The sequence below is a fragment of the Aspergillus mulundensis genome (genome assembly GCF_003369625.1).
Source record: "Aspergillus mulundensis strain DSM 5745 chromosome Unknown scaffold_4, whole genome shotgun sequence".
Classification (NCBI taxonomy): domain Eukaryota; kingdom Fungi; phylum Ascomycota; class Eurotiomycetes; order Eurotiales; family Aspergillaceae; genus Aspergillus; species Aspergillus mulundensis.
In genome coordinates this window covers 2,405,865-2,431,510 of record NW_020797892.1, presented here as the reverse complement: position 1 = coordinate 2,431,510, position 25,646 = coordinate 2,405,865, and the positions used below count along the sequence as shown (strand labels likewise).

Here is a 25,646-nt window from a genome sequence, read left to right as displayed (position 1 = left end):
TTTGCGTTTCCTGCTGCTAGCAGCCACGAAATTCAGTGATGTTTCTGTGAAATGAGTGGGAAGAGAAACTGATCCGTGCGAAAAGGATTAAGAAGCCTGCAACGAGACCAGGGGTTGTCAACAGCTTCATACCTCTTTTCTACAGTGACTCTATTGTCTCCGAGTGCTTTGAAAGCCGCTGTTTTCCTGAAGTCCTCTAGAGCACTTTCGTGCGCCAGGGATCATGAACTCTGGGAACGATAGCTGGCACCCAGGTGGCCCGTCGCACCCTAGCATGGATCAAATGAATCAACAGCCTCGTCCCCTGGGCACATTTGGGTATGTGATACACCGACCGCAAACAGTTTCATCTTATCTGGACATGAAAGCTAATATGTTAATTCTGCCGCTTTTAGTCAAAACCCAACCCCCCAGCAAGGTCCGGCCGCGCAGCCGTCAGGGCCTGTCCTCCCACCTCCAGCCGGTTAGCTTTGCCTCTCCACCGTGCAATCATATAAATTGTCTGGCATAAGAGACTAACATGTTTACTTCTTCAAGCGCCCTACCACCCGTCCGGTCAACCGGGTGGACACTCGCTGCCGGGGTTGGCGGAGTTGAGCCAGACCCATGGCAACCCCCACCAACCACCCTCATACGGTCAACATGCCCCTCCACCCTCACATGGTGGCGGACATTCCCTGCCAGGGATCGGCCAGGCAATGCAGCACCCTTCCCCTCAGTCGATGAACCAGCAGGAACGCGAGCGGGATTCCAGAGAGCGAGAGCTGATTGAGCGACAACGTCAGCAGGAGGAGATGGTACACAGAGAACGTGAGCGTCAGCGTGATATCGAGCGGCAACAGCTTGATCGACAGCGGGATCAGCAGGATCACCCTGTGCAAAGCCACACCGGGTCGATTCCTTTACACCAACCGGTGGCGTCAAAGGTTCCGAATACTATCCATGCCCCCGGCGGTCTTTTGTCCAACTTAGGGCCAAATCCGGCCAACGGTCCTCAGGGCGCCATGCAAGCCTCTGGCGGACCCGCTGGGATCTATGGTCCTCAGATTCCGCACGGTGAAGGAACTCCGAGGTCATACATGCAACATGCTGCTGGGCCACAAGGCCAGCCGTTGATGGCTTTCAATGGTCCCGGGCCATCAATCCCTGGAAATGTTGCTGCACTTGCCCAGGGCCAACAGCCAATTCTGAACGTGAGTGCAGTCGTGTTACTATCGCTTGCCAGTGGCTAATAAGTTGACATCATCCATAGGATGCGCTTTCATATCTGGATCAGGTCAAGGTCCGCTTCGTGGATCAGCCAGATGTGTATAATCGGTTCCTTGACATAATGAAAGATTTCAAGAGTCAAGCGTAAGAGATTGAAATGTCGCTCAAGGAACCTACCACTGATTCTATTAGTATTGACACGCCGGGGGTGATCCAACGCGTTTCTAATCTGTTCAACGGCCATCCAGCGCTCATTCAAGGGTTCAACACTTTTCTTCCGCCTGGTTATCGGATTGAATGTGGTACCGAAGATAACCCAGACGCGATCCGAGTGACAACGCCCTCAGGCACAAACACTCTCAGCATGCCACGTGCTCGCCATACGCTGGACGGCCCAGGTGACCTCGCCCCTTCCGCCGGGCTTGGTCCTCATGGTCGTCCTGATTACTATGAACATTCTCGCCAGGGATGGCAACAACAGCCTCAGGCCCAGCAACCGCAGGGCGGTTTCGCGGATTCCCCAGGCTCTCGTTTAATAGGCGGTTTGTTTTCACAGCAAGCGGGACAAGGGCAGCCACAAGACCATCATTATGAATATGCTGGCCAACAAGAGCCACCGGTTCCGGCTGGTGGTGCGGCGCCAACTCATGGGCAGGATCAGCGGGGTGTATCCCAGCTTCAAGGCGCTGCCTCAGCAGCTTCAGCCGGTCTAGGTCGAGCTGCTCTATTGGGAGCTGGGGCTTCGGGCCAAGGACCAAGCCTGACTCAGCCAATGAACAGTTTGGCAGGAGTCGGAACCGGTGTCCTGCAAGGTGCGCAAGCGGATTTGAAACGTGGACCGGTGGAGTTCAACCATGCGATCAGTTACGTTAATAAGATCAAGGTTTGTCCGGCCGATATAACTCGAATTCGTAAAGGCTAACTCGACGACTTTTCAGAACCGTTTTTCGAGCCGGCCAGAAATATACAAGCAGTTCCTCGAGATCTTGCAAACATATCAGCGCGAATCAAAGCCAATCGGAGATGTGTACACTCAGGTCACGCAGCTCTTCAATTCCGCCCCGGATCTCTTGGAGGATTTCAAGCAGTTCCTCCCTGAGTCTGCAGCTCATGCGAAACAGCAGGCTGCTCTGCGTCAGCAAGCAGAGGAAAACGCGCCCATGAGTAATTTGCGTGGTGACCCTAACTTTGCACCAGGCTCTCTATCTTCCCAGACTCCAAATCGCGATGTCAAGATGCCGCCGCTTGGTAATTTCAATGTCAAGGACTCGGCGAAAGAGGGCAAAAAGCGTAGGAACGGGCCTGGCGCTCCTAGTCTAGCTGGTTCTGGTGTTGGCCCTGCTGGGGGTGTTGATGCTGCACGTATGGTCGACTCGCAGGTTGGACGCGGGCAACCCATGGCAGCGAGCAATGCAAACAAGGTTAGTTTTTGCAAGCTTCTCTCGACTTTGCATATCCGTTTGGATATGACCTCGCTTTGTTCCCTCGGCGGTTGTCTTTTGTCCTCGCTCTTTGATTTCGCTGCGTATATTCAATGTATGCCTTGGCTTGTGTCAGCTGTAACACAGCATACATCTCCTCCCCACACTTTCTTTTTCTGCCTACTTCCAACTACTTCGGAAGATTGAATGGCCAAGCTAATTTTCCGCAGAGAGCCAAGGTCCATCACACGAAACCTTCACAAGCAGAAGCCCCAATTGTTTCTCCTACTCTTGTGCCCGCTCTACCTGAGCCAGTCCAGCCGACTTTTTCTTTGACGCCGACACAGGAAGAGTTTGCCTTCTTTGACCGCGTGAAGAAATACATCGGGAATAAGCAGACTTTCAGCGAATTCCTCAAGTTATGCAACCTCTATTCGACCGATCTTATCGACCGGCATGTGTTAGTGAAACGGGCAGCTGGATACATCGGATCAAACCCGGAACTCATGGCCTGGTTCAAGCGATTTATGCACGTTGAGGAGCCAGAGGATAAGATAATTGAAGTCAAGCCCAAGCAAGAGCCGGGAATCGTCAACCTATCACACTGCCGGTCACTCGGGCCCAGTTACCGACTCTTACCCAAGCGGGAGCGACAGAAGCCCTGCAGCGGTCGCGACCAGCTATGCCGAAGCGTGTTAAACGATGAGTGGGCCTCTCACCCAACGTGGGCGTCTGAAGATTCCGGCTTCGTCGCGCACAGGAAGAACCAGTATGAAGATGCCCTTCACCGCATCGAAGAAGATCGACACGATTATGACCATCATATCGAGGCTTGCAACCGGACCATTCAGCTCATCGAGCCCATCGTTCAGCAATTCCTAGTTATGTCGGAGGCGGAGAGAGCTGCCTTTAAGCTTCCTCCTGGCCTCGGCGGTCAGAGTGAAGCAATCTATCAGCGTGTCATCAAGAAGATCTACGATAGGCAGCGCGGCGAGAGGATTATTAAAGAGATGTTTGAGCGCCCTTGTCACGTCCTTCCTATCGTCTTGTTCCGGCTCAAACAAAAATGCGAAGAGTGGAAGGCTAGTCAGCGCGAATGGGATAAGATCTGGCGCGAACAAATGCAAAAGGCCTACTGGCGCAGTCTCGACCACCAAGCGATTGCCAGCAAGGGAACCGACAAGAAACTGTTTGTGGCCAAACATATCCAGACTGAAATCCAAGCCAAGCACGAAGAGAGTAAGAATCTGCGCAAGAGCGGATTCCAAATTCCAAAACATCAGTTCGAGTTCTCCTTCAAGGACCCAGCTGTCCTTATCGATGCGACTCATCTGCTGCTAACGTTCATCGACCGCAACTCAGCCGGCTTTGGCGCCGATCCACAAAAGGTCATGATGTTTATCAAGGATTTCATTCCAGTGTTCTTCAGCATGGATCGTGACACATTCCACGTTTACATGAACGAACTCTCTAACGGGACATCGCCCGCTGACGAGGGTGACGATGAGAGCTCAGCTGCTGATGATACCGCGACGCCGCGCAGCAGCCGGAAGGGGCTCACGAACAAGAAGATTGGCCTCCTCCGTGATGTTCTCGAACGCCGCAGTGAAAAGGCGAACCAGACTGACAAGGAAGGCAGCGCACCGGCCAGCCGTGACGGTACGCCTGACGCTGTTCTCATTCCTTCCACCCCGATTCCGGATCCGACAGAGACATTTGACGTTGCAGAGCTGAAGTGGATGGAGCATCCCGGACAGGGCAACTTCAACCAGCAGCGCGAGTACAACCTCAACGAGACCTACGAGAAGAAGGCACATCATCTGTATGCGAACCTCAACATCTACTGCTTCTTCCGCACATTTGAGATTCTGTACTCTCGCCTTCTTCGTATCAAGCTGCACGAGAAGGATGCTCATGATGATGTCCGCCGCGCGCTTGTCATGAAGCCTGCTCAAGAACTCAACCTTATTGACAAAGTTCCAACCGACTTCTTCTACGACACTGACCCTAAGGCGAACCTGTATCAGCAGATCGTGCGGATGTGTGAAGAGGTCATCAAGGGGGACCTGGAGACGTCTCATTTGGAGGAAACTCTCCGTCGCTACTACCTGCGGTCTGGATACCAACTCTACAATTTGGAGAAGATGTTTACCGGCATTGCCAAGTTTGCAGGCGCCATTTTCAACGGCGACTCGAAGGATCGCAGCTCGGATATCATCAACCTCTTTTTCAAGGAGCGCGACAAGAAGGAAACCACGCACAACCTGGAGATCCAGTACCGCAAGCAGGTTGAGAGACTGGTCAAGGACAGTGAAATCTTCCGCATCACCTACGTAAGTTTCTTCCTGCATAAACAAGGATCTGTCTAACCTGCATAGTACCCGAACAACCAGAAGACGACAGTCCAGCTCCTGACCCCGGAAGATGCGACTTTGGAAAACGAGGAATTAAGCCAGGAGGCCCGCTGGTCGTACTACGTCTCGGCCTACACAATGCGGGACCCAACAGAAGGGGTGCCGTTTTCACAGATGCGCATGCCTTTGCTCAAGCGGAACCTTCCCGGCAAGCTGGAGCAAGAAGAAGAGTATAATCGCTTCTATCGCCCACTCGTCCACCGAGACGGACTTATCATCCGCATTTGCGCCAACAGTTATCACATCCTCTACGAACCTAGCAGCTACGACTGGTGGTATCGACCGGCTCTCCCATTGGATGAATCGACCGAGGACACGGCCAAGGAAACCGCAGCTGTCAAAGAAAGACGGCGCGACCGGTTCACCGAGAAGTTTGTCAATAACCCTAGCTGGGCCCATGGGCTTAGCAAGGACGAGGTCGACAAGTCGAACCAGGAGTTCCGGTCTTTACTCAAGGGCCCTGATGCTGAAGAGGGTGAAGCCAGTGTCACTGCTGCTTCGGGATCGGACACTCAAGAAAACAAAGACGACGTCGAGATGCCGGACGCGGAGAAGGCCCCTGAGGCCGAGTCCTGATGATCACCTTTTTATGGTCCTTTGCTTAACATTCTTATGGGTTTGTGATTCACGGACGGCGGTGCTTTTGGGCAACTCGGAAGCGTTGCTTGGTCATTTAGTCGCACGGGTTCTTGGTGAAAATCTACGTTCAATCTTTCATTGTGTTTTCTCTTCTGTCGTTGTTTGATTTCTTCGGCAGCAGTGTATCTACTTTATCACGGCATGATCAGCGCGCTCGGCCAACGGATGTACGATGATGGGTTTACTGCTTTGCGAGCCTGCCGGTCTTGAGGCTGCTGGCAGGGGATTTGGTTTTTGGGTTGGCGTCCAGGGATTCATTTCATCCTATTCCTTTTATGTGTATTTTAGAGGTTAACAAGACTCAGGTTCTACATGCCTTGACAGTGCGGTGTAGATTAGTAACAGCTGGAGTACCGTTAGCCCGGCGAGGCAACCGAGAGACCGAGAGCGCAGGGCTGGCCAGCTCCGTGTGGCCGAGCGGCTTTACCGATACAGACCGAGACTGGGCCAGACCCGGACTTGTCTCGGTGCTCGTCTGGGCCGGGGTAGATGGGAATCATGGAATCAAACTGGGACGCTCTTCAGGTTCAAACACTTCGGAAATATCTTACTCTATACCTATATACGCCGTTAACTATAGCTTAGCAATATGCTGGCTGCTATTGGAAACTCGCAGAGTAGTTCTCTTCCTGGCTGCAACCGTGACGTCGCCCAGCGTCAGGCCGAGAAATCGCCGAGTGACGTCAGGCTTTCATCTAAAAGTGTCGAACTCATCTCCTCTGCAAACGCCCAGAGTGCCCACCGTGAGACGCAATTAGCTATGGTATGATCGCTTCCGGATCGCTGAAACAGGTTATAAGATATAGAGAGCCAGAGACACTGCTGTCACAGCTGGAAACAGCCCGTTGAAGTAGAATTGTTGCGCATTAGAGGATCTTGCTACACAGACAACAGCCTCACCGGGACCCTCACTGATACGGAATACAATCAATAGTTTCACGGTTTCACCTCCGGTACTCCTAGTGGGCTTCTCCAGTGATCCCGTAAAATATCCCAGCTCTCTCCACACGGGGGTGGCGGCGTGGGTATTGTTATCTTTCTTAAAGCTCCCCATCCCACACTTTCCCCCCTTCTCCCTTCTTTTCTCTCAAGACTCTCTCCGCTCTCTTTTCTCCTCTCTCCCTCCCATCCTCTCCTTTCCCTCTTCTCACAATGTCGGCGTCCGCCCTCCTCAGGAGCCGTGTCCGACGGCCCTCGTACCTCAACAAGATCGCCAAGGCTGAGGACTTGATTGACCTCTTCCCCAATGGCTCTTACATCGGCTGGTCCGGTTTCACTGGTGTCGGATACCCCAAGTATGTTGCTGTTTCAATCAATAGAAAGGAGGAGCTGCTCATAATTTTCTAGGAAGGTCCCCACGGCGCTCGCCGATCACGTTGAGAAGAATGGCCTCGAGGGCAAGCTCAAGTACACACTCTTTGTCGGTGCTTCGTCGGGTGCGGAGACGGAGAACCGCTGGGCTCGGCTGAACATGATCAACCGCCGGAGTCCTCACCAGGTCGGCAAGGAGATTGCCAAGGGTATCAACAATGGTCAGATCAACTTCTTCGACAAGCATCTCAGCATGTTCCCGGCCGATCTTACCTACGGCTGGTACACGCTGAACAAGCCCAAGAACCGCATCGACGTTGCGGTCATCGAAGCTTCCGCTATCACTGAAGACGGCGGCATCATTCCCGGTGCCTCCGTCGGTGCCTCTCCCGAAATCGTGCAGATGGCAGACAAGATCATCATCGAAGTCAACACTGCCAGCCCTTCATTCGAGGGTCTGCACGACATTACCATGTCTGAGCTCCCTCCCAACCGCAAGCCCTACCTCATTCTACAGCCCGAGGACCGCATCGGAACTCCACACATCCCGGTCGACCCCGAGAAGGTCGTCGCTATTGTCGAGTCCGACTACCCCGATCAGACGCAGCCCAATTCCCCTGAAGACGCTGCCTCGCAGGCCATTGCCTCTAATCTCATCGAATTCCTCAAGCACGAAGTCAACCACGGCCGTCTCCCCAAGAACCTCCTCCCCATTCAGTCCGGCATCGGTAACATTGCCAACGCCGTCATCGGTGGCCTCAGCAAGGGCGGCGCTGACTTCACAAACCTCAAGGTGTGGACCGAGGTGCTACAAGACTCCTTCCTCGACCTCTTCGACAGCGGCAACCTCGATTTCGCTACCGCCACATCCATCCGCTTCTCTCCCGACGGCTTCAAGCGCTTCTACGACAACTGGGAGCGCTACGCGGGCAAGCTCCTCCTGCGCTCGCAGCAGGTCTCCAACTCCCCCGAAATCATCCGCCGCCTGGGCTGCATCGGCATGAACACCCCTGTTGAAGTCGACATCTACGCGCACGCCAACAGCACCTGCGTCATGGGCTCGCGCATGCTCAACGGCCTCGGCGGCTCTGCCGATTTCCTGCGCTCCTCCAAGTACAGTATCATGCACACGCCTTCCGTGCGTCCCTCCAAGACCGACCCCACCGGTGTCTCCTGCATCGTTCCCTTCGCCACGCACATTGACCAGACCGAGCACGATCTCGATGTTATTGTTACCGAGCAGGGTCTTGCCGATGTCCGTGGACTGAGTCCCCGTGAGCGTGCCCGTGTCATCATCAAGAAGTGCTCTCACCCCGACTACACGCCTATCCTGACGGACTACCTCGACCGAGCGGAGTTTGAGTGCTTGAAGAAGGGTATGGGCCACGAGCCTCATCTGCTCTTCAATGCCTTCAAGATGCACAAGAACCTCCAGGAGAAGGGGACGATGAAGATCGACAGCTGGGAGTGAATATAATGACTAGAACTGAATTGGTTACGGTATATGGTATACTTGGATGGCGCATTGGAGCTTTATATGGTACTTTAGGTAGTTTGGTCTAATTGCACATTTGCAATCTTCCACTTCAACTCAATTATTCCTTCCTATCGCATATTTCTCGACGATTGCGAGCCCATGCCCCATGCAGTCATCCGCCAAGTACCGAATACGAGCACATTAATTGTCCCAACCGGGTCCGCGATGTCTAGAAGAGTCCATTGGCTTCTGTCCATTGATATGGAGATATGGCATCGGACATACTCTTAACGCCTCGCGACACCGGGTGCATTCCCCATGCTTGGCGGAGATAACCAGCTCCAGTCGGAGATAGACGCCCTGGCGCTGATTATTTCCTGCGATATTTCTAAGCATCTTGTCTATAGTCACGGTTCGTATACGCTTTGTGCAGCTATATAGACCTGCTATATCCCCTCGTATTCCCTCTCCTCACCAACGCTCAACCAAACCCTATCTATCTACACCAACCAACCCGACCACCAGAATGTCCACCTCAAACTTCATCTCCGCAAACAAACTCCACAAGACCCGCATCCTCCTCCTAGGCGGCACCTCAGGAATCGGCTTCGCCGTCGCCCGCGCCGCCCTCGAACACGGCGCCTCCGTGATCCTCTCCTCATCCAACCCCGAAAAAGTCACCAATGCCATCGCCCGCCTGAAAACCCTCTACCCAGACGAGCCGTACGCCTCGCGCATCGCCGGAACAGCATGCGACCTCGGCAAAGACGACGAGGCTATCGAGGCGGAGATCGTGGCGCTGTACGAGTTCGCCACGAGGCCGGATCTCTTCGGCTCTGGGTCTGGCTCAGGGACAAGTGAGGGGAAGGTCCCAATCAACCACATTGTTTTCACGGCGGGCGCCGTGCCACGCACCCTCGCACCCACGGATCCAAATGTGACCGCGTCCTACCTCCGCTCCCTAAACACAATCCGCTTCATTGGCGGCGCCCTCGTCGCGAAGCATGCGCCTGCTTACATGCCCAAGCCAACCACGGGTCTCACGACAACACCCAGCGCGCCATCGAGCTCGATTACGTATACGTCTGGCGCGCTGGTGGTCCGTCCCGCCCCCGGGATGAGCCTGGGTCTTGCGGGGGCCGGCGCGATAGAGGTCTTCTCGCGCGCGTTGGCGGTTGACCTGGCGCCGCATGGGATTCGGGTTAATGCGGTTGCGCCGGGGCCGGTGTTGACGGAGATGCTGGAGGATATTGCGGAGAAGGGGCAGGGGGGGCGGGAGGGGGTTCTTGGGGCTTATGCGCGGGAGACGGTGCTTGGGAGGGTTGGGGCGCCGGAGGATACGGCGGAGGCGTATTTGGCGCTTATGAGGGATGGGTTTGCGACGGGGGTGTTGTTGAGGAGTGATGGGGGGTTTACGTTGAAGTAGATGGGTAGAGTGGGATTGGGTGGGCTTGATTAGGGCTGAGCGATGAGTATGGGGGATGGGTTGGACGGGCCTGGACTGAATATGGTAATATGTTTCCATCAGATCGATTGAGAATAGGCACTGGTAATTGTAGCTAAAACAAACGCAAACGTGACAGCATTATAAAGACTCCATACTCCTCAGAAAATATATATACTCCCCCAATGTTTATTCCACCTTTGCCCAATTATTCGTAAGGCTTGTAGTTCCCGCCAAAGACCCTGCAGCAGGCGACATTAGCACCTCCACAAGTGAAGAAGACGAAGGCAGCACATACTTATTCCACAACCACCCCCCAAACCCCGTCGAGGCATCGGCGTTCCGCTTCGCCCACCCGCTGTCAACATTGTACTTCTTCGTGTCTTGGAGGCCGGCGAAGAGTCCGCGGCCGGCTGTTGGGTGCTGTTACACGGAGAACAAGTCAGCACCTATATATTGACGGTGTGGTATTGAGGTGTAGGGGTGTAGAGCTTACCCGATGCTCGACGGATTCCTGGCGAACCCAGAGATTCGTCCCAAAGTCGTTTTTGGGGGCGCGGGGGGCGTCGGATGGTGTTGATTTTGCGTTGGCCATTGTGTTTGTGTACGGGTTGTTATAGGTAATTGTTCTTATAGTTCTCGAGGCTCAATAGACAGACTCTGGTGCAGGTTTTTGTACAGCAAGAGTAGCGAAACGAGGTTGATGGCTCGGTTGGTAGGGTTGTGTAGGTAAAGCTATGCTTCACAGTCCGATCGAATTGCTTAATAGTGATGAATGAGAAGTAGGGCACCCCTACCAAACACCGACGCCTTTATATCCCATCCATTGGACAACAGGACCTGATCGCAACCATGCCAGCCCGAATCCTGGAGAAGCACGGAGTATAGAGCCAGGAACGCATGATTCCGAATCACCTCACCTCACCTCACCACCACAACGACCCCGTATAGAATGAGGCTAGGTAGAGTAACCCGGCAAGAATCCTTTGCCGCTCCATACCGACGTCGTGGTGTGTGGTCTGAGCCTAGTCTGTCAGTGTCAGGTTAACGTCGGCCTGGGCTGGGAGGCAGGGATCGACTTGCTTGGAAATAGGCCAATAGGATTGCGAGCATATCTAACGCAGATCATTCTGGCATCTGGGAATTCCGAGCCTTTGGTATGGCATGATGTAGTTCGCGGAGGAGTGCTAGTATAGTTGGGCGTTGTGTCGTTGTGTCGGTGCGGGTGGCATGATGCTGGCTGGGTTGAGTTGGGGGCTGAGCTGCGCCGCAGGAGAGCGAAGGATGGGATGGCACGGGATAACCTGTTCTCGGGGAAAATAGGATCTTGAAGCTATGTTTTCCATCAACGGTGTGAAAACCATGTGTAGAGAGAATCGAACATGTTCGAGATGCAACGAACCATCGTGGCAAACGAGTGTTCCCAGTCACCTCGAACGACTTGAGTTCCTCGGAGCCCTCCGCGCTGCAGGTCAACATGTCATTTCGTATCATACCAGCTTGGCTCTCCTCATGGCGTCCATGCTCATACTCTCTGGAACTCCGATCCAACCACAGACCGCCACCGCGATCAACCCATGTCATTGCCATGCCATGCCTCCATCCCCACCCGCTCCAGCTAAACCTGATACATTCCCCAGTCCCTCGCAGATCAGCCCTCCAATATCCTCGCGAACATCATACACTACACTTATCTCGAATTCAAGCTACTCGATGAACTTCCTCTCGGACTACAATGCTGGTTGGTAGGTGAAGGAGGTCTTGATCATGAAGAGCTGAACATTCAATAGCCCAATGTATATATCTCTTGCTCGCCCATATAATCAGAATGTCGTGAATCATATACTACACACCATCCACATCCTATATAAACCCACCCGGCGATGCCTCCGCCTCCCTAGCCTCACTCTCAACCCTCTCAATAGTCGGTCTATACGTCTTCCTCTCCCACCCCGGAATCCCATTAACAAACGTAATCGGCGAGCGCGAGCTCGTCTGTGACTCTCCATTCCCATTCCCATTCCCGCTGACACCCTTCTCCGGCTCCGCCTCGTTGGGAAGCGGCCTCAGTCCAGCGACAGCATCATTACTTCCCGGCTCAGGAATCCAAAGGACCCTCGTGCTCGCCAGCGACTCGGGCGCTGGGTCCGCGCCAGCCGTCGAATCAACCGGCACGATCTCGTCGAATTTGGCGTTCCGCGTTGCGCGCAGGATGGTAGTCGGCGAGTCGGTGAAGGCTATGCCGTTGTCCCACATTGTGAGGAGGCCGGCGATGATGCAGAGGAGGGAGATGAAGACCGAGAGGCCGTAGGCTAGTAGGAGGTTGCGCTGAGAGTAGACGTATTCGGTTTGGTTTGGGTGGATTGTTACGTTGACGGTTGGGCCGAGGGAGGTGTTTCTAGTTCAGTTTATCAGCCTGATCTGCTCTAAATTGACTTGGATAATGGGTAAGTTGGGCAGAGCTACGACGTACAGGAAATACGGACTGCCAAAGAAGCTCAGGGTGATATTCTGCCCTAACTCAGACGCAACGTCTAGAATCGAGCCTAGCGAGTCATATGTTGTGTTTCCGACTCTCTTGTTATCGTTATACACCAGCTGCCAGATCTGCTTAGAGTTGACAAGTGCCGTGGAGTAGATCTGGGTGTCGGTGCAGGTTGAGCCGCTCTGGACGCATCGTCCCTCCAGGACGTCTCTGAAGGCCTTGAGCATGGCCGTGTACGCGAAGAGCTGGTCTTCATTTGCGGGCTTCGGTAACTCGTGCTGGGTGTGATCGCGGACGCGGCCGAGGACTTTAAGGTCCGTGATCTCGGTCGATTGAACGCCGTTTGTGAAGTTGAAGTTCACGGCGTAAGAGGCGTTGTATATCCCGCATTCAACGACCCATCGTTTGTCCAGGGGCATAAAGGGCGAGACTGTCATGATCAGTTTGCCCGCAACGTCGGCGTTCCTGTCCCCATTATCGGGGCCTGGATAGGACGTATAGACTCGCCTATGCATGGCGTAGGAGATGTTATCGGTTTCGGGCGTGAAGCCTAGAAATGATGTCGAGTAGAAATTGTTGGCTCGTGACCAGTCGTATACTTGCTGGCTGACATTGGCGCTGGAGTTGCTGCACTGTATCAATGGGCTGTAGAAAGAAAGCGAATACGATGAGTTTGGTGCTGGAGCTGGGATGCTAGGGATCGTCCCCTGGATGACAGCTCCGGTTATAAAGCGAGATACGCTGGGTGTCGGGCCTGTTGGCCCACCGTCGTCCATGGTGTAGAACTTGTCGAAGTCGAAGTCGATGGCTGGCATTTGCTGTTCTTGCAGCATGGTGCCTATCGTGGACCGAACTGATAGCGTCGATGGAGTAACGACAGTAACTAGAGGAATGCACCTGATGCATATTAGCAAGCCCTTGACAACGCAGTAGAGCATCTACACACCACGAGATAAGCCCTAGTACAGCCACGTTGGGACCTCGAAGCCATATATGAGGATCGAAGAAGTTGAAGATGTTGCCCCGGATATCCCACATCGAATCCAACGTCGACAGCCTAACTGGCCTCGAACGCAGAATCCACCAGAGATTCTGCACGCAGGCAATACCAACGCCCGTAGTCAAGAACGTCTTCGTCAAAAAGGCGAGCCCAGTCCCTACTCTCAGGGACCATTCCTGCTGCGTCTGCCCGGGGACAATGGTACCGTTCAACGAGAAGTAGTAAAAATGATGACCAAGCGCCAGTCCCAATCCAATAATCCAGCACACGCCCATAGCCGTCGGCATCCTCCAATGGATGCCATCTCGCTTTTTTACCGTGCCGCTGTCTATCAATGACCCGATTAGCACGCAATGCCCGTAAAACAGAGACACAGGGCAAGTCCTCACCAGCCAGCGCGCCACCCTTTGAATTCGAAAACATGTTTGCCCGGAACATTTGTAAAACATCTTTCTGGAAGCCTCCTGCAGGGAAAATTCCTACGCTTAAGTAGCAGTAGCCACTTCATCCTCCAACTCCGCGCAGGCGCTTAATAGTATTTTTAGCGGGTGGGCAGCCATTCATAGCGAGCAGTCGGCGAACAGAAACGCAGGGGGTTGCTGCTGTCATTCCCCGCTCTCGGGAGAGCTACGGAGCTCCATTGGCCGTAGGAGTTGTGATTGAGGCTGTAAGCGTGTAACTGGAACGTAGTGCGAGTGTCGGTCCCTACCCGAGTGAGGAGAGAGTGTCGGTCCCCGGATTGCACAGCCATGGTCGAATTGGTCTTATCATGCGACGGTGATTCTTGCTGAGCAAGACTCTCTTTTCAGGTTGAAACAAGCGTTGCTAGCATGGCTAGGCTGAAGGGTTGGAAAAAGCAAATTTGTCTTTCAAGCGTGTTGGTGAGTGCCTGGTCCAATTTTGGTCTGACATTTGAGGTAGGGGGACGGACCACGTCGCTATCCGTCGATGACGATTAATACCTCAAGTCTTCAACCTAGGCAATAAATATTGAACCTGGATTTCTGTAATTATGAAATGGTCGGTTGTCCCTGATGGGAGTGAAATTGAGACGGAGGAGTTGAGAGATGCGAGGAAAGATATAAGTCCATTCCGCCAGCGTGACTAGCACAACATGACAATGGCAGGGCATGGGAAAACGACTTGGTGAGTTCATTGACTTTATAGGCAAGATACTAGTGATAATTTGTATTTATTGCCTCGTCGCCTAGCTCTCAATACTACACGAGCTGGCATCTATTTTCATGGGAGCTGCTGTCGCTACTTCTTCGTCGAACAATCCAGAAGACAGAATATTTAGTAGATGTTCATATGAGAATTCGATTAGGTTTAAGATCATAAGCCCGTGGAATTAGCATATACAAAATAGAAACAAAGTAAACCGGCGGATGCAACCCAAAGTAAACCAATCGATATAAAGGACAAGAAGGTGATATATTTACTACAGGAGCATAAAGTATACGAAGAAGTGAGTATATGGGTCCAGTCGTGGAAAGGAAGCGACACGACGGACATAAAAGAACAACAGAAGAGTTGCATTTAGAATGCCGCGCGACTAGGCTCCAGGGCGATTGACTTATTTGAACTGGTCAATGCATCCCCAGTGCTGCTCAACACCGTAAGTGTCAGAGGAAGCGAACTTGGACTTCCAGCCGTCGTTGGCGTAGGAGAAGAAGACGGAGACACCGCCGACCTTCTCGAGAAGGGACTTGATGGCGGTGGTCTGCTCGGCCTCGCCGGGGACGGCCTTTCCGTTGGCGTTACCGGCGTTGGGCCAGCCGGTCTCGAGGTTGATGACGTCCTTGCCAGAGCAGACCTCCTTGAGGTCGCTGATCTGGTTGCTGACGAGGGTACCGGCCTCCTCGGCGGTGAACTCAGCGTTGAAGAAGGGGTGAAGGTTGGCACCGAGGATGTCAACAACAGGGCAGAGAGTAGAGCCGCTGGCGAGCCAGGTATCAATGGGCTCAGCAGTGGTGACCTGACCAGTGTAGCCGGCAGCGGAGAAAGCGCTGGCGGCCTCGGAGATGAAGCTGGCGAGCTGAGCAGCAGAGGCAATCTTCTGGTTAACGACTTCGTTACCGACAGCGATGAGAGAGACAAGGTCCCACTGGCCCCAGCTGGTGATGTCGGAGAACTGGGAACGAGCGCCCTCAAGGCCAGTGGAGCTGTCAACGCTGACACCGAGGATCATCTGCAGACTGTGGGTCTTGCAAGCCTCGCCGACGTACTCAAGGGTGCTGCAGTCAGTGCCGTAGACACGAACGTGGGAGAAGCCCTTCTGCTTGATAACAGCGACCTTGCTCAGAACATCGGACTTGCTCATGCAGGTTCCGTCGTTGTTGTAAGGAGTGAAGGTCATACCCATCTGGGTACCGCTGACACCGGTGGGGACGCTGGTGGCAGAGGAGCTGGTGCTGCTGCTGGTGGGGACAACGCTGGTGGTAGAGACAGCGCTGGTGGTAGGGGCCTCAGTGGTAGGGACGGCAGTGGTGGTGGGGACAGCAGAGGTGGGGACAGCAGGAACGCTGGTGGGCTCGTTACCGTTGGTGTAGGGGCAGTAGTAGACGTCCTCGGTGCGAGTCACAGTGACGGTGGTGCCGGGGTTGGTGTAGGTACCAGGGGTGACGGTGGCCGGGGTGGGGTAGACGACCACGGTGGAGGTGGGCACGTAGGTGGTCGTAGGGGCGATGGTGTAGGTGCCAGCGGAGGGGCAGACGTAGGTCGTGGTCTCGATGACGCTGGTGACGGTGCTGCCGGTGGGCTTGACGGTGGCGTAGGGGCAGGTGATAGTCGTAGCGGTCTCAACGATGGTGGTGACACCTCCGTAGGTGTGGGTACCGCTGGGGAGGTCGGTGGTGGTAGCACCGCAGACAGTGGTCGTGTCGGTGACGGTGAGCGTGGTGGCGGGGATGGTGTAGGTACCAGTCTCCGAGTAGCTGGTCACGCCGGGGGTAGGGAGAGTGACCACAGGGGTTTCGACCGGAGTCTCGACGGGAGTCTCGGAGGGGACCTCGGAGGGAGTCTCGACCGGAGAAGCAGAGGACGTAGCAGTGACCGTGACGGTGCTGGTGCTGGTCGACTCGACGGTCTGAGTGGTCTCGGAGGTCACGGTGCTGGTAGGGACCTCGACGGGGGTGCTGGTGCTGGTGGTGACCGGAAGGGGGATGGCTAGGAGCCGTTAGCTCGTCCCGACAATTGACAATGAGTTGACAACTTACTGGTTGGCTCGCCCCAGTAGGTGATGACCTCGGTTGTGCAGCCGCACTCCTCCTCGGGAGCGGCGGAGGGGGCGTGGAGGGCGCGGTGGTGAAGACCCTCGTGAGCATGGCGGCGCATGTGCATGTCCGCAACGGCGGTGCCGGCAAAGGCGGCCGCGGTGGCCAGGATAGCTCCCCTCATGTTGTATAGAAAATAAACAAACGTTTATGTCGAGTCGATTTTGGGGGTTTTGTGTGTATAATCGCAATGAATGCCCGCTGAAAGAGTGAAGCGGTGGTCAATGGCACAAGTGCAAAAGAGCGACGGGGAGGAGGCCTCTGGACCGGTGGGAAGCAGAGAGAGAGAACGATCACCGGGAGAAGAGGAAAAGGTGAGAAGAAGAAGGGCGAGGCAGGAGAAAAGAGGGGGCCGCGAGGAAATTAGGGCCAATTCATTCTGGGGCTTGGGGAGCAGGTTCTGGCGCAGGCGAGGCTGGTGATTGGCAGGCGATGTTCTGGCCAGGATCAGAGAAGAGTCGAAGGCTGAGGCAAAAGGGGCATCCTGGGCGAATGCTGATCTCCAGCTTGGAAGGAGCGGGGCTGCGGAAATTATACTGAAGCCACCAGCCACTGACAGCCCACGCCAGCTCGCGTGGTTTCCTCTTTCAGTAAGGTCATAACATGGGCTCCACTTGCTCTTCGCCGTTCCCTTGCAGACTTGGACTCGGACTCTGCAAACTCCAGAGTCCAGAGTCCAGCCTGACTGTTGTCGCTCGTATACTTGGTCATCTTGAATTGGCTCTTTCATCAGATAAACGCCGAAGACAAGATAGACAGCGACGTGGTGCGCAATCTGCGAGAGCGACACGTCTTCGGAATAGAGTTTCAAAATTACCATGTGAACTGAAATCCTGTTTCAGGCCCAGGCGAACCTTCATGTCATCTCATCCGCCACCGGCATTTCTTCTGACAAACAATCTCAGATGTCTCTGGATTCTTCAGTTGCCCTGCCCACTGCAGAGACGACTGAGACATGGTTCCCACGTTGACTCCAGCCGGCAAAACAAACAGAATCCCCGAATCTTGGAACATCCAAATTCATGGTCAATTTGTTCCAGCCCACTTTTAACCGTAGATTGAGAGCTGCCACTGGCCGGGTTTCCCACAGCCATCGTGCGGTCCACCAATAGCACTGCTCTCGTGCCTGACTACCGTTACGCAATACACACCGCCGTATCTTAGTCAGGGGCGATTCTCATGATGATGGATGACGGTTGTGATGGCTCAGCCTCACCAAGACGCCGGAAGGCACTATCAAAAGGTGAAACGAAAGCTCGATAACGTCCACTACTATCGAGGTCGAGGGCCTCGAGGCTCATTGCTGGCTCAGGAAACGAACGAGCGGCAGTCGCAATCAGACGGAACAGACTCGATTATTGTCAATAAACCGGTCGATCGCCACCGAGGCAGAAGGAACAGCGAAGATCCAGCACTTCCTTCAAGCTTCAGAAGCCCATCGCTGGCCCAGTGATTTGCTTCCTTTTGATTCGAAGATACTGATACTCCGCGGAGCACGATGCCGACTCTGCCGAGACCCGGGGGCCGGCATCCACCCCTGCCCTCTCCAAGAGATCTCGATTTTTGACTGAGAGCTCTTCACGTCGGGTCTACCCAGAGTATGACGTGCACCGCTCTACGCCGGGAATGGGATTGACAGGCTCTACCGATTTCTACCTCATCGTGACCTCCCATATCCTTTAGGTGGTTGAAAGCTCTTTCGCAATTCAAATGGCCCGGCTTCTTCCATAAACAAGATCTTCAAGCTCGCCGCGCGACTCTGTCCTTTGCGGCAACGATCAGCTGAATACGGCGGTCTCGAACGAGATCCGGGTTGCAACTATTTCCACCATCAATGCTTGGCCGAAGGCTCTTTGAGGCTAAACAAAGATCATCGCGTGAATGCTCAAGCAGCGATAGCTGCCTCTGCCGCGCTGCGCTTGTTTCACTTCGGAGTCACCAATTTAGGAGCGTAATATGTCGATGCCTATTAATATCGTGGGAGCACTAACTGTCTGACGCCGACGGTTCTATCATTGTCGCCTATGTTTTCAGGAGAACATCGTCCGCGAGCTTGAAGATAAGCCAGTCTCGAACAGAGTTGATCCCTGGTATCGGCTCGAGACTCAAATCGACTTGACTTCTAAAGTCTACCCTCGCTCCGCATTCAGGGACTCAGGGGAAACGGCTCGGCGCCTCGGATGTCTTAAAGACGGCTGTGGGGTGGTTTCTGAGACCCCTTTCTATAACGGTCGACTCCGCCCACGCTTTCGATAGTGCACTTTGAGGTCTCCAAGACTTCAACTCACGGAGTCACGGTCGAGGCTTTTACGTCCTGATCGATTCAGGAGACACCAACTCCCCTATCCCGACCATCTCCTTAATATGGATAGCGACGGAGGTGCTAGCTCACAAGTTGCAACTCGCGAGCCGTAGTGCCTTTTCCGGAGGCTTTAGAGTCGATTCAGAGATGTCTTCTTGTGAGACGTCAAATTTTCGTCGCTATCGACTATTCTCTCCACCTCAGCTCACCTTGACTTGGGGAAAGCGACAGTCCCCGCAACTAAAGTGGTAGCTGCTGTTCTTCCGCTCCAGATCATACCCTGACTCCTGTCGTCTGTCGAGATACATGCATTCTTCGCTTCTTCAATCGTAACGCAGAAACACAGGACGATCGGAAGAGAAGTCCACCAAGGCAGATGCCTCAGACATTGGAACACATTTCCGTGGCAGTTCAGCGCATCACTGGTCTTACATGCTCCTACATACTGGAATACCAGGCTAACGAAATCGTCAAGCTCAAATGTCATTCATACTCGCACTTCATTGGCATAGTACATACAAACAGTCAAAGAGGATTGATCTCCTTTGGCTTTGCCGACCGAGTGAGGTCCAGTGGTGCATCGCGATATTTATATGTACGCAGGACGCTATGTCGCGACCAAATCCACCGCGATGAGTCTTCATAAAATATGTACCCATTCTCTCCTCATCGCGACCGCATAACCCTTCCACCTTTGCTAGTCCTCATCCTTTGTAGATCGTGTCGTGCGGAGAGTGCGCCGGTGAAGGCCAGTCAATCAATCGATGTCGACTGGGCGTACTCAGCAAGTATGCAAATAAGCCAATTAATGGCAACGCTATCCGAAACAAAACAATTAGCACAACCACGGCCCAAACCCGATAAACAGATATTTCGGGGAGCAAACATACCGCGTCACTTCCGCACGTCAGCGGCGGACAGCACATGATGTTCATGGTTGAGTTGTCGCACGCGCGGTTGTTAAGCTACAGCAAGCAGAACAATTAGCCTTGCCTGCCATCGAAGTTTGGCGGGGATTCGGATGCGGATAGAAAAGGACGTACACCAATACACGAAATCTGCGTCTTGAACTCGGACGGCATGGCCGTAGCTGTCGTGGCTCCTGCAGCGAGGACCGCCGTGAAGAGGGTGAGGAGTTGCATTGCGTCTGCTTGCTTATCGGTACTTTTCTTTGGTAGGAGGGAGCGAGAGAATTGGTGTTGCAGAGGATACGTCAAAAGTAAGTTTTCTCCCGGAATTCCAATCCTTTAAGCTATCCTACCCCTTGATTCAACTCTCTTGACACGCGGACCTCGCCATGACGCAACGTGGGTACGGATTTTCAGGAGACATTCCAATGTTGTTTGACAGCTCCAGCTGCGTGCAGGGGACAACCCTGTGGGCAAATCAGGGCTGCGATGGTAGGACGGATCTGCAGAGCTGATACACGGTGGAGACTGAGATGATGGTTGGTTTCTATATTTATGTGACTGAGGTGAGGGCCGTGAGGGCATTTGCTTGTCTGCCTTGCTGGCTGGGGTATGGGGGCTGGGCGATGCGATCGCGGGATCGATTTGGATGAGATTCTGGCTCGATCTTTGATCGTGATAAGGTGGGGTTCTACAATGAGCACAGTACCTAAAGGACCGGCGGGATAAGAACCGACAGTTGCTGTTGAATGTATATCCAAAGCAACTCTCGGGGAATTTTGATATTCGGCAACTTTTGCGTAGGCCCTAGCGAGGATATATAGTTCTGCCGTGACACTGGAACATGATGCTGGAACATCGCCGAAGACACGATTAGCAAGGACATCATACTGTAAGCGTGGTAGAGGGCCTGATCGTGGCCAGACCATCTCTCTCATACCACTCGCGTAGATGTTTCGCCTTCTGCCTCTGCTTCCTGCCCTCGTTTCACCTCATACCCCTAGGCATCTGATGCCCGAAGTCGCGAATCAGGATTCTCTCTCCATACGTCGGACACGATTTGTGCACACATGTAGCATAGCTGTTTAATGCAAGAAGGATGATGACCACTTCCCTCAAGGTATAGGAGAAAATAGGTAGATCTTGGTTAAACGTAGGAGGTAAGAAGGTATCAGAAGATATCTCTAGTGGTATAAGCACATGGAAGCTGGAGCCGATTACAAGGCTTCCAGACGTGAGATCTGCAGCTAACAGATTCGAAAAATTCCATTGACAGGTACAGCTAGAAATAACCAAATAACAAACCAACACTGGCAGGATATTTTCTTGTTCGACATATTCAACCCAACCCCCAACTCACCTTCCCCAAACTCTACCACTCTACACCCCCTCCCCCATCCCCCCACGCACAGGAACTTCGCCTGCCACATTCACACTCTTCTCGCCAACACCCGGACCCTCAAAGACCCTCAAACCCCCAATCTCCTTCTCCCGCCTCACCTCCTCCTTAACCGCCTCACTAACATCAACAAAGACATGGCCCAGCGGTCCGCGCTCCGCACTCCAGCCAGAGCACTCAACGCGGTATCCCTCATCGGGCTCAAGCACCTCAAAGTCGTTCCACGACCGCTCAGCCCGGTTATCCCAGTGCAGCTCGCAGATTTTCTTGTCGCCGTCGAAGAGGTCAAGCCAGCCTTCGCTGCCGCGGCGGCCGGTTGCGCAGACTTCGCCGAGGCCATCGGAGGGTATGGTCATTTTGTCGATGGAGGATTCGGTGAGGGATTCCGAGGGGTCGTCGGGGGAGTGGAAGTCGCCGCTGCATTGGCGGGTTAAGGGTTAGTTGTAACTGGGTTAGTAGGATGGGAGGGGAGGGCGCACGGGGAGACGAGGGAGTCGCGGATGTTGATGTCGCGGTTCTTGAGACGGTCGCGGATGTGGATGGAGATCCATTGGGAGTCGAGGGGGTCGGATGGTTCCATCTTGACTGATTGATTGGACTGTAAGTATAATGATAGGAATGAATGGGTTGTTATGTGGCGGCTGGGTGTGAGGAGACGGAGAGAGGGGAGATCTGGCACTGGGCAGTTTATATGCTTCTTGCGGGGTATTGCATGGTCAATTGTGTGGACCCGTGGATGCGCGCTTGTTGGCTCTTCGAATGTGATGAAGTCATGATTAACCTTCGGTGAGACAGGGGATGTCTGATAGGATGGGATAGGTGGTTGAGAGGGTGAGTTTCCAATGGTCGGCGAAATAGAAATCTGGAGACGGACAGAGGCGGAGAGAATGCGGGGAAGCTGCCACCCATGACGACTGCTGCAGGACTAAAGCTGGCGATCATTAAGCCATTGTACTTGAATGATAAAACCGATCAAGCCTCAAAACCGTGTACTATTTTATTTGTATTCGGTATGATGGTAATCACACAAAAAGATATCAAAACTATGTGCAAGTGATGATCGCCTGGGCAATGAGATAAACATGGTCCGGATGCCCTCCCAAATGCGGTTCGTACAAATCCGTGCGTAACAATTCGCTGCAGTAAGAGAGAGTACCAATGTCCGTGCAAGTGCAAATCCTGTGTATTATGTATTATCCGTCGCAGACATGGTCCGCTTGTATCCGCTTCTATAGACTGCCGTTCATATAGCCTAGAAAATACCGAATCTTTTCTTGCCGTCTGATCATCGTCAGTAAAACTCGAGGATTTGGTTACCCAGACGTACCGCTCTTGCGTTTCTTCCCGTTGGCATCCGCAGCGGCCAGCGCTGGGTTCACGCCGTCTGCCGCAGCTCGGATTGCTGCGATACGGTGCACCGCTCTGGTATCCCCTTGATCGGCCGCTTTGACGTACCAGACGTTGGCCTCCAACGGATCGCGTCGACATCCAATGCCCATCTCTGTGAAGTATCCTACAGCATATTGCGCTTTCGCCAGCCCTGCCTTCATTAGACGGATTTTTTCTGGAAAATAAGAAACTTACCGAGTTCAGCGGCCTGCTTGGCCCATTCGTATGCCTCATTCTCGTCTTTCTCCAGCACCGGCTCTGCACCAACTAGGTACCAAGCACACAGTGCCATCATTGCCAACGGATGCCCACCTTGGGCAGCTCCAGTATAGAAGTGAATGCTGAGGGCAGGATCTTTCGGGCAATTCAACTTCCCGTGCTCGTAGGCATCGCCAAGACGGTAGCAGGCCTCTACATGGCCCAGGTCGGCCGACTTGGTAAAGAGTTGAGCAGCATAGGAAGGGTCGACAAAAACATCGTCTCCATAACCAGTTTCGTGGAGCAAGCCGAGTTCGTAAGGTGCCGAATTGTACTGAGCATCGGAAGACTCTGCCGCTCGTTTCAACCATTTGATACCTTCGCGATATCGCTTGCCTAAACCCATGTCTCCTGCAAGGCACGCCTTGGCCATTCGAAGCATAGCCCCTGGATGGTTTTTCGAAGCCGCCTGGCGATAGAATTGTTGAGCTCTAGCCGCGTCAACTCGAGTCCCCCAGCCAAACTCATAACATAAAGCGGTCCGGTAGCATGCCTCGACGTGGCCGTGCTTGCTTGCAGCCACAAACAGAGAGAAGGCGCGATCGTAGTCCTCCTTCCCCTTGCTAAACAAGCCCGAGGCGTAGCCATCCGCCAAGTAGTACTGTGCAAACGGATAGCTCCGGCTGGCCAGCCCCTGGAATATCGACTTTGCTTCTTTCAAGAGGTGGGCACGGGTAATTTCGTTAGAAGTCTTGTCTTTATCTGCGGATATTGATGGCTTGCCGCCCTCAAGTACATCATCTGGCATTTCCAGCATGGCGTTGACCATGAAAACGGCAAATTCATACTGAAGGGCCGAATCATCCGTCTTTTTTACATTCGCCAAATACATATCAAATGTCTGCTTATGGCTCAGCAACGATGCGTTGTTTCCGACAGAAGATCGAAGATGAGCGTTGCCGAAATGAACTGGAGCGGGACCTGGTTGAGGATATGGCGCGTTGAGAAGGTCAACGAACGAGACCGGTCGAACATCAGGAGAGCCAGAGTTCCTGGATGAGACACGGGGTTTGAGGTAGGGTGATGCCTGGGGAGACCCGTTGTCCGACGCAAAAGAGTACGTTGACCGTGGCCGCTGCGGTCGTTTGGCTGTAAGGTGAGTGTTCGTCGCCGGGGTATTCTCAGCTGATCCTAGAACAGGTGTGGACCGAGCAGCCGCCTGGGAGGGTTGGTATGGGCGATGATGATAGTGCAGTGGCTCGAAGTTCTCAGACGGTTGTGCCATGCTGTCAATGCTGCCACGAGATGATGTGTTTTGACTACCGGAAGGGCCATCGCGGTCGAATGATGACCCGCTGTCTTTGCAAACGATCTGAGGCTCATCATGCGGCTGAGGTTCTACAGCAAAAGATGATATGCTGCTGGCAGGGGTGTGTCGATAAACCATGTTCCCGGACGAAGGCAGAACTCCGACTGACTGCTTTCGCGGGGGGTACCCTCCATGCTTTGTGGGGTTGTCATCCAGCGTCAGGTTGGAGAATGCAGCATTCGGCACGTGTGATGTGAAGTAGTCGTCATCAGCATTCCTAGCTGTCGGACTCTGCGTTTCAGATTGTTCCAAGTGACCGTTTACACTGACGGAGGGGACAGACTGGCGCTGAGCTCTCTGTACAACGTGTCCCAGCGGCGCTTCCGGTAGTGATTTGCGTGCGACTGGAGAGGTCGGCGTGTAGTTTGAATTCCGTGGCGTGGGCTGAGACTCGCGATGAGACGGGGAATGTGGGGGCGAAGACGGATGATATACGGGCGGAGGAGATGGAAGAGGATGAGGGTGAGGATAGGTGCTGGCCACGGGGCTCGCCATTGTTGCGCAGTCGACTATGCGCGTCACCGAACCTATGGCTGACTGTGGTCGGTTTCCGAATCTCGTTGTCGTTCAACGAGGGCCTGGGCGGATGCAGGTGGTACGAGACGAAGGAGCCTATAATCCGGACATGGAGGGTTGTATGACGATGGCCGGGGGCGGTCGAGGAGGCCTCCAAGCGAGCGCAGCGTGTGAGAACGAGAGCAGCTCAGTCGACGAGGAGCCTGAACAAGCGAAAGATGGATCGTCGGGGAGCTTATAAGAGTCAGACGGGGGATGATCGGTTGACTGAGGGAATCGCGGGCCCACAACGAGCGACAGACAGGACCCTATTGAGATGTCAGAAGCGAACGGCAGATGAATGGCTTGCAGAAAAGAGTTTCGCACGGCAAAACACAAGGCAGAGACAATAACAATAAACGAAGGTAACAGTAAGAGAGAAAAAGAAAGGTGCAGGCAGAACGAACGAGAGAAGAAGAGGCGCAGAGGGGCGGGGGAGAACGATGTGGATGAATCGGACGGTAAAGAAAATGGGCCAATAATGGCAATAATTGCCAGCTGAGCGGCGGTTGGGCCAAGCGTTTGGTTTCCGGCACAGGAACTCTACCAAGATACTCCGTTTACTGACACTGCGTAGGAGCAAGACTTTATCATTGAACACTGCTTCTCTTCTATTCCGATTGTCGCAGAGATTCTTGACTCTATATTCAGTACTATCAATGAATGCAGGCGGCCAGAATAGATTCCGTCTGCCACACCGGCGCGGAACCCCTTAACCGCTTCCTTAATTAAAAGGGGTTTAGCGCCGTCCGGAAGCAAAAGGCGGTCTAAAAAATTAAAAAAGTGTATTTCTTGTTAAGAAATGTAATCCCTTAATAAAATTAAGTTTAGTATTATACTAATGCCTGTTT

At 53.6% G+C, this 25,646-nt stretch overlaps 8 protein-coding genes across 8 annotated transcripts; 3 read left to right on the top strand and 5 right to left on the bottom strand.

Moving 5' to 3' along the window:
• Positions 1 to 223: 223 nt before the first annotated feature.
• DSM5745_05208 (transcriptional regulator SIN3) lies at positions 224 to 5,620 on the top strand (the record flags this gene model as incomplete). Its single annotated transcript, XM_026747224.1, has 8 exons — positions 224 to 318; positions 396 to 463; positions 538 to 1,193; positions 1,253 to 1,353; positions 1,402 to 2,092; positions 2,148 to 2,630; positions 2,861 to 4,963; positions 5,009 to 5,620. 8 exons carry the CDS (start codon positions 224 to 226, stop codon positions 5,618 to 5,620), a joined length of 4,809 nt encoding a protein of 1,602 aa, XP_026604704.1.
• A 1,215-nt stretch (positions 5,621 to 6,835) lies between these two features.
• On the top strand, positions 6,836 to 8,465 carry coaT (acetyl-CoA hydrolase ACH1; the record flags this gene model as incomplete). The annotated part of the gene is made up of 2 exons (XM_026747223.1): positions 6,836 to 6,978; positions 7,031 to 8,465. The coding sequence occupies 2 exons, from the start codon at positions 6,836 to 6,838 to the stop codon at positions 8,463 to 8,465; spliced, it is 1,578 nt and encodes a 525-aa protein (XP_026604703.1).
• A 532-nt stretch (positions 8,466 to 8,997) lies between these two features.
• DSM5745_05206 (oxidoreductase, short chain dehydrogenase/reductase family) lies at positions 8,998 to 9,897 on the top strand (the record flags this gene model as incomplete). Its single annotated transcript, XM_026747222.1, has 1 exon — positions 8,998 to 9,897. The coding sequence occupies one exon, from the start codon at positions 8,998 to 9,000 to the stop codon at positions 9,895 to 9,897; it is 900 nt and encodes a 299-aa protein (XP_026604702.1).
• A 226-nt stretch (positions 9,898 to 10,123) lies between these two features.
• On the bottom strand, positions 10,124 to 10,510 carry DSM5745_05205 (uncharacterized protein; the record flags this gene model as incomplete). Its single annotated transcript, XM_026747221.1, has 3 exons — positions 10,124 to 10,157; positions 10,214 to 10,338; positions 10,412 to 10,510. The coding sequence occupies 3 exons, from the start codon at positions 10,508 to 10,510 to the stop codon at positions 10,124 to 10,126; spliced, it is 258 nt and encodes an 85-aa protein (XP_026604701.1).
• Positions 10,511 to 11,778: 1,268 nt separating this feature from the next.
• Positions 11,779 to 13,823, bottom strand: DSM5745_05204 (uncharacterized protein; the record flags this gene model as incomplete). The annotated part of the gene is made up of 4 exons (XM_026747220.1): positions 11,779 to 12,313; positions 12,389 to 13,297; positions 13,347 to 13,728; positions 13,790 to 13,823. The coding sequence occupies 4 exons, from the start codon at positions 13,821 to 13,823 to the stop codon at positions 11,779 to 11,781; spliced, it is 1,860 nt and encodes a 619-aa protein (XP_026604700.1).
• A 1,153-nt stretch (positions 13,824 to 14,976) lies between these two features.
• Positions 14,977 to 16,799, bottom strand: btgE (putative cell wall glucanase (Scw11); the record flags this gene model as incomplete). Its single annotated transcript, XM_026747219.1, has 2 exons — positions 14,977 to 16,568; positions 16,619 to 16,799. The coding sequence occupies 2 exons, from the start codon at positions 16,797 to 16,799 to the stop codon at positions 14,977 to 14,979; spliced, it is 1,773 nt and encodes a 590-aa protein (XP_026604699.1).
• A 4,466-nt stretch (positions 16,800 to 21,265) lies between these two features.
• DSM5745_05202 (aegerolysin family protein) lies at positions 21,266 to 21,864 on the bottom strand (the record flags this gene model as incomplete). Its single annotated transcript, XM_026747218.1, has 2 exons — positions 21,266 to 21,701; positions 21,764 to 21,864. The coding sequence occupies 2 exons, from the start codon at positions 21,862 to 21,864 to the stop codon at positions 21,266 to 21,268; spliced, it is 537 nt and encodes a 178-aa protein (XP_026604698.1).
• Positions 21,865 to 22,536: 672 nt separating this feature from the next.
• Positions 22,537 to 24,735, bottom strand: chs3 (putative chitin synthase activator (Chs3); the record flags this gene model as incomplete). The annotated part of the gene is made up of 3 exons (XM_026747217.1): positions 22,537 to 22,565; positions 22,612 to 22,824; positions 22,869 to 24,735. The coding sequence occupies 3 exons, from the start codon at positions 24,733 to 24,735 to the stop codon at positions 22,537 to 22,539; spliced, it is 2,109 nt and encodes a 702-aa protein (XP_026604697.1).
• Between the last annotated feature and the right edge of the window lie 911 nt (positions 24,736 to 25,646).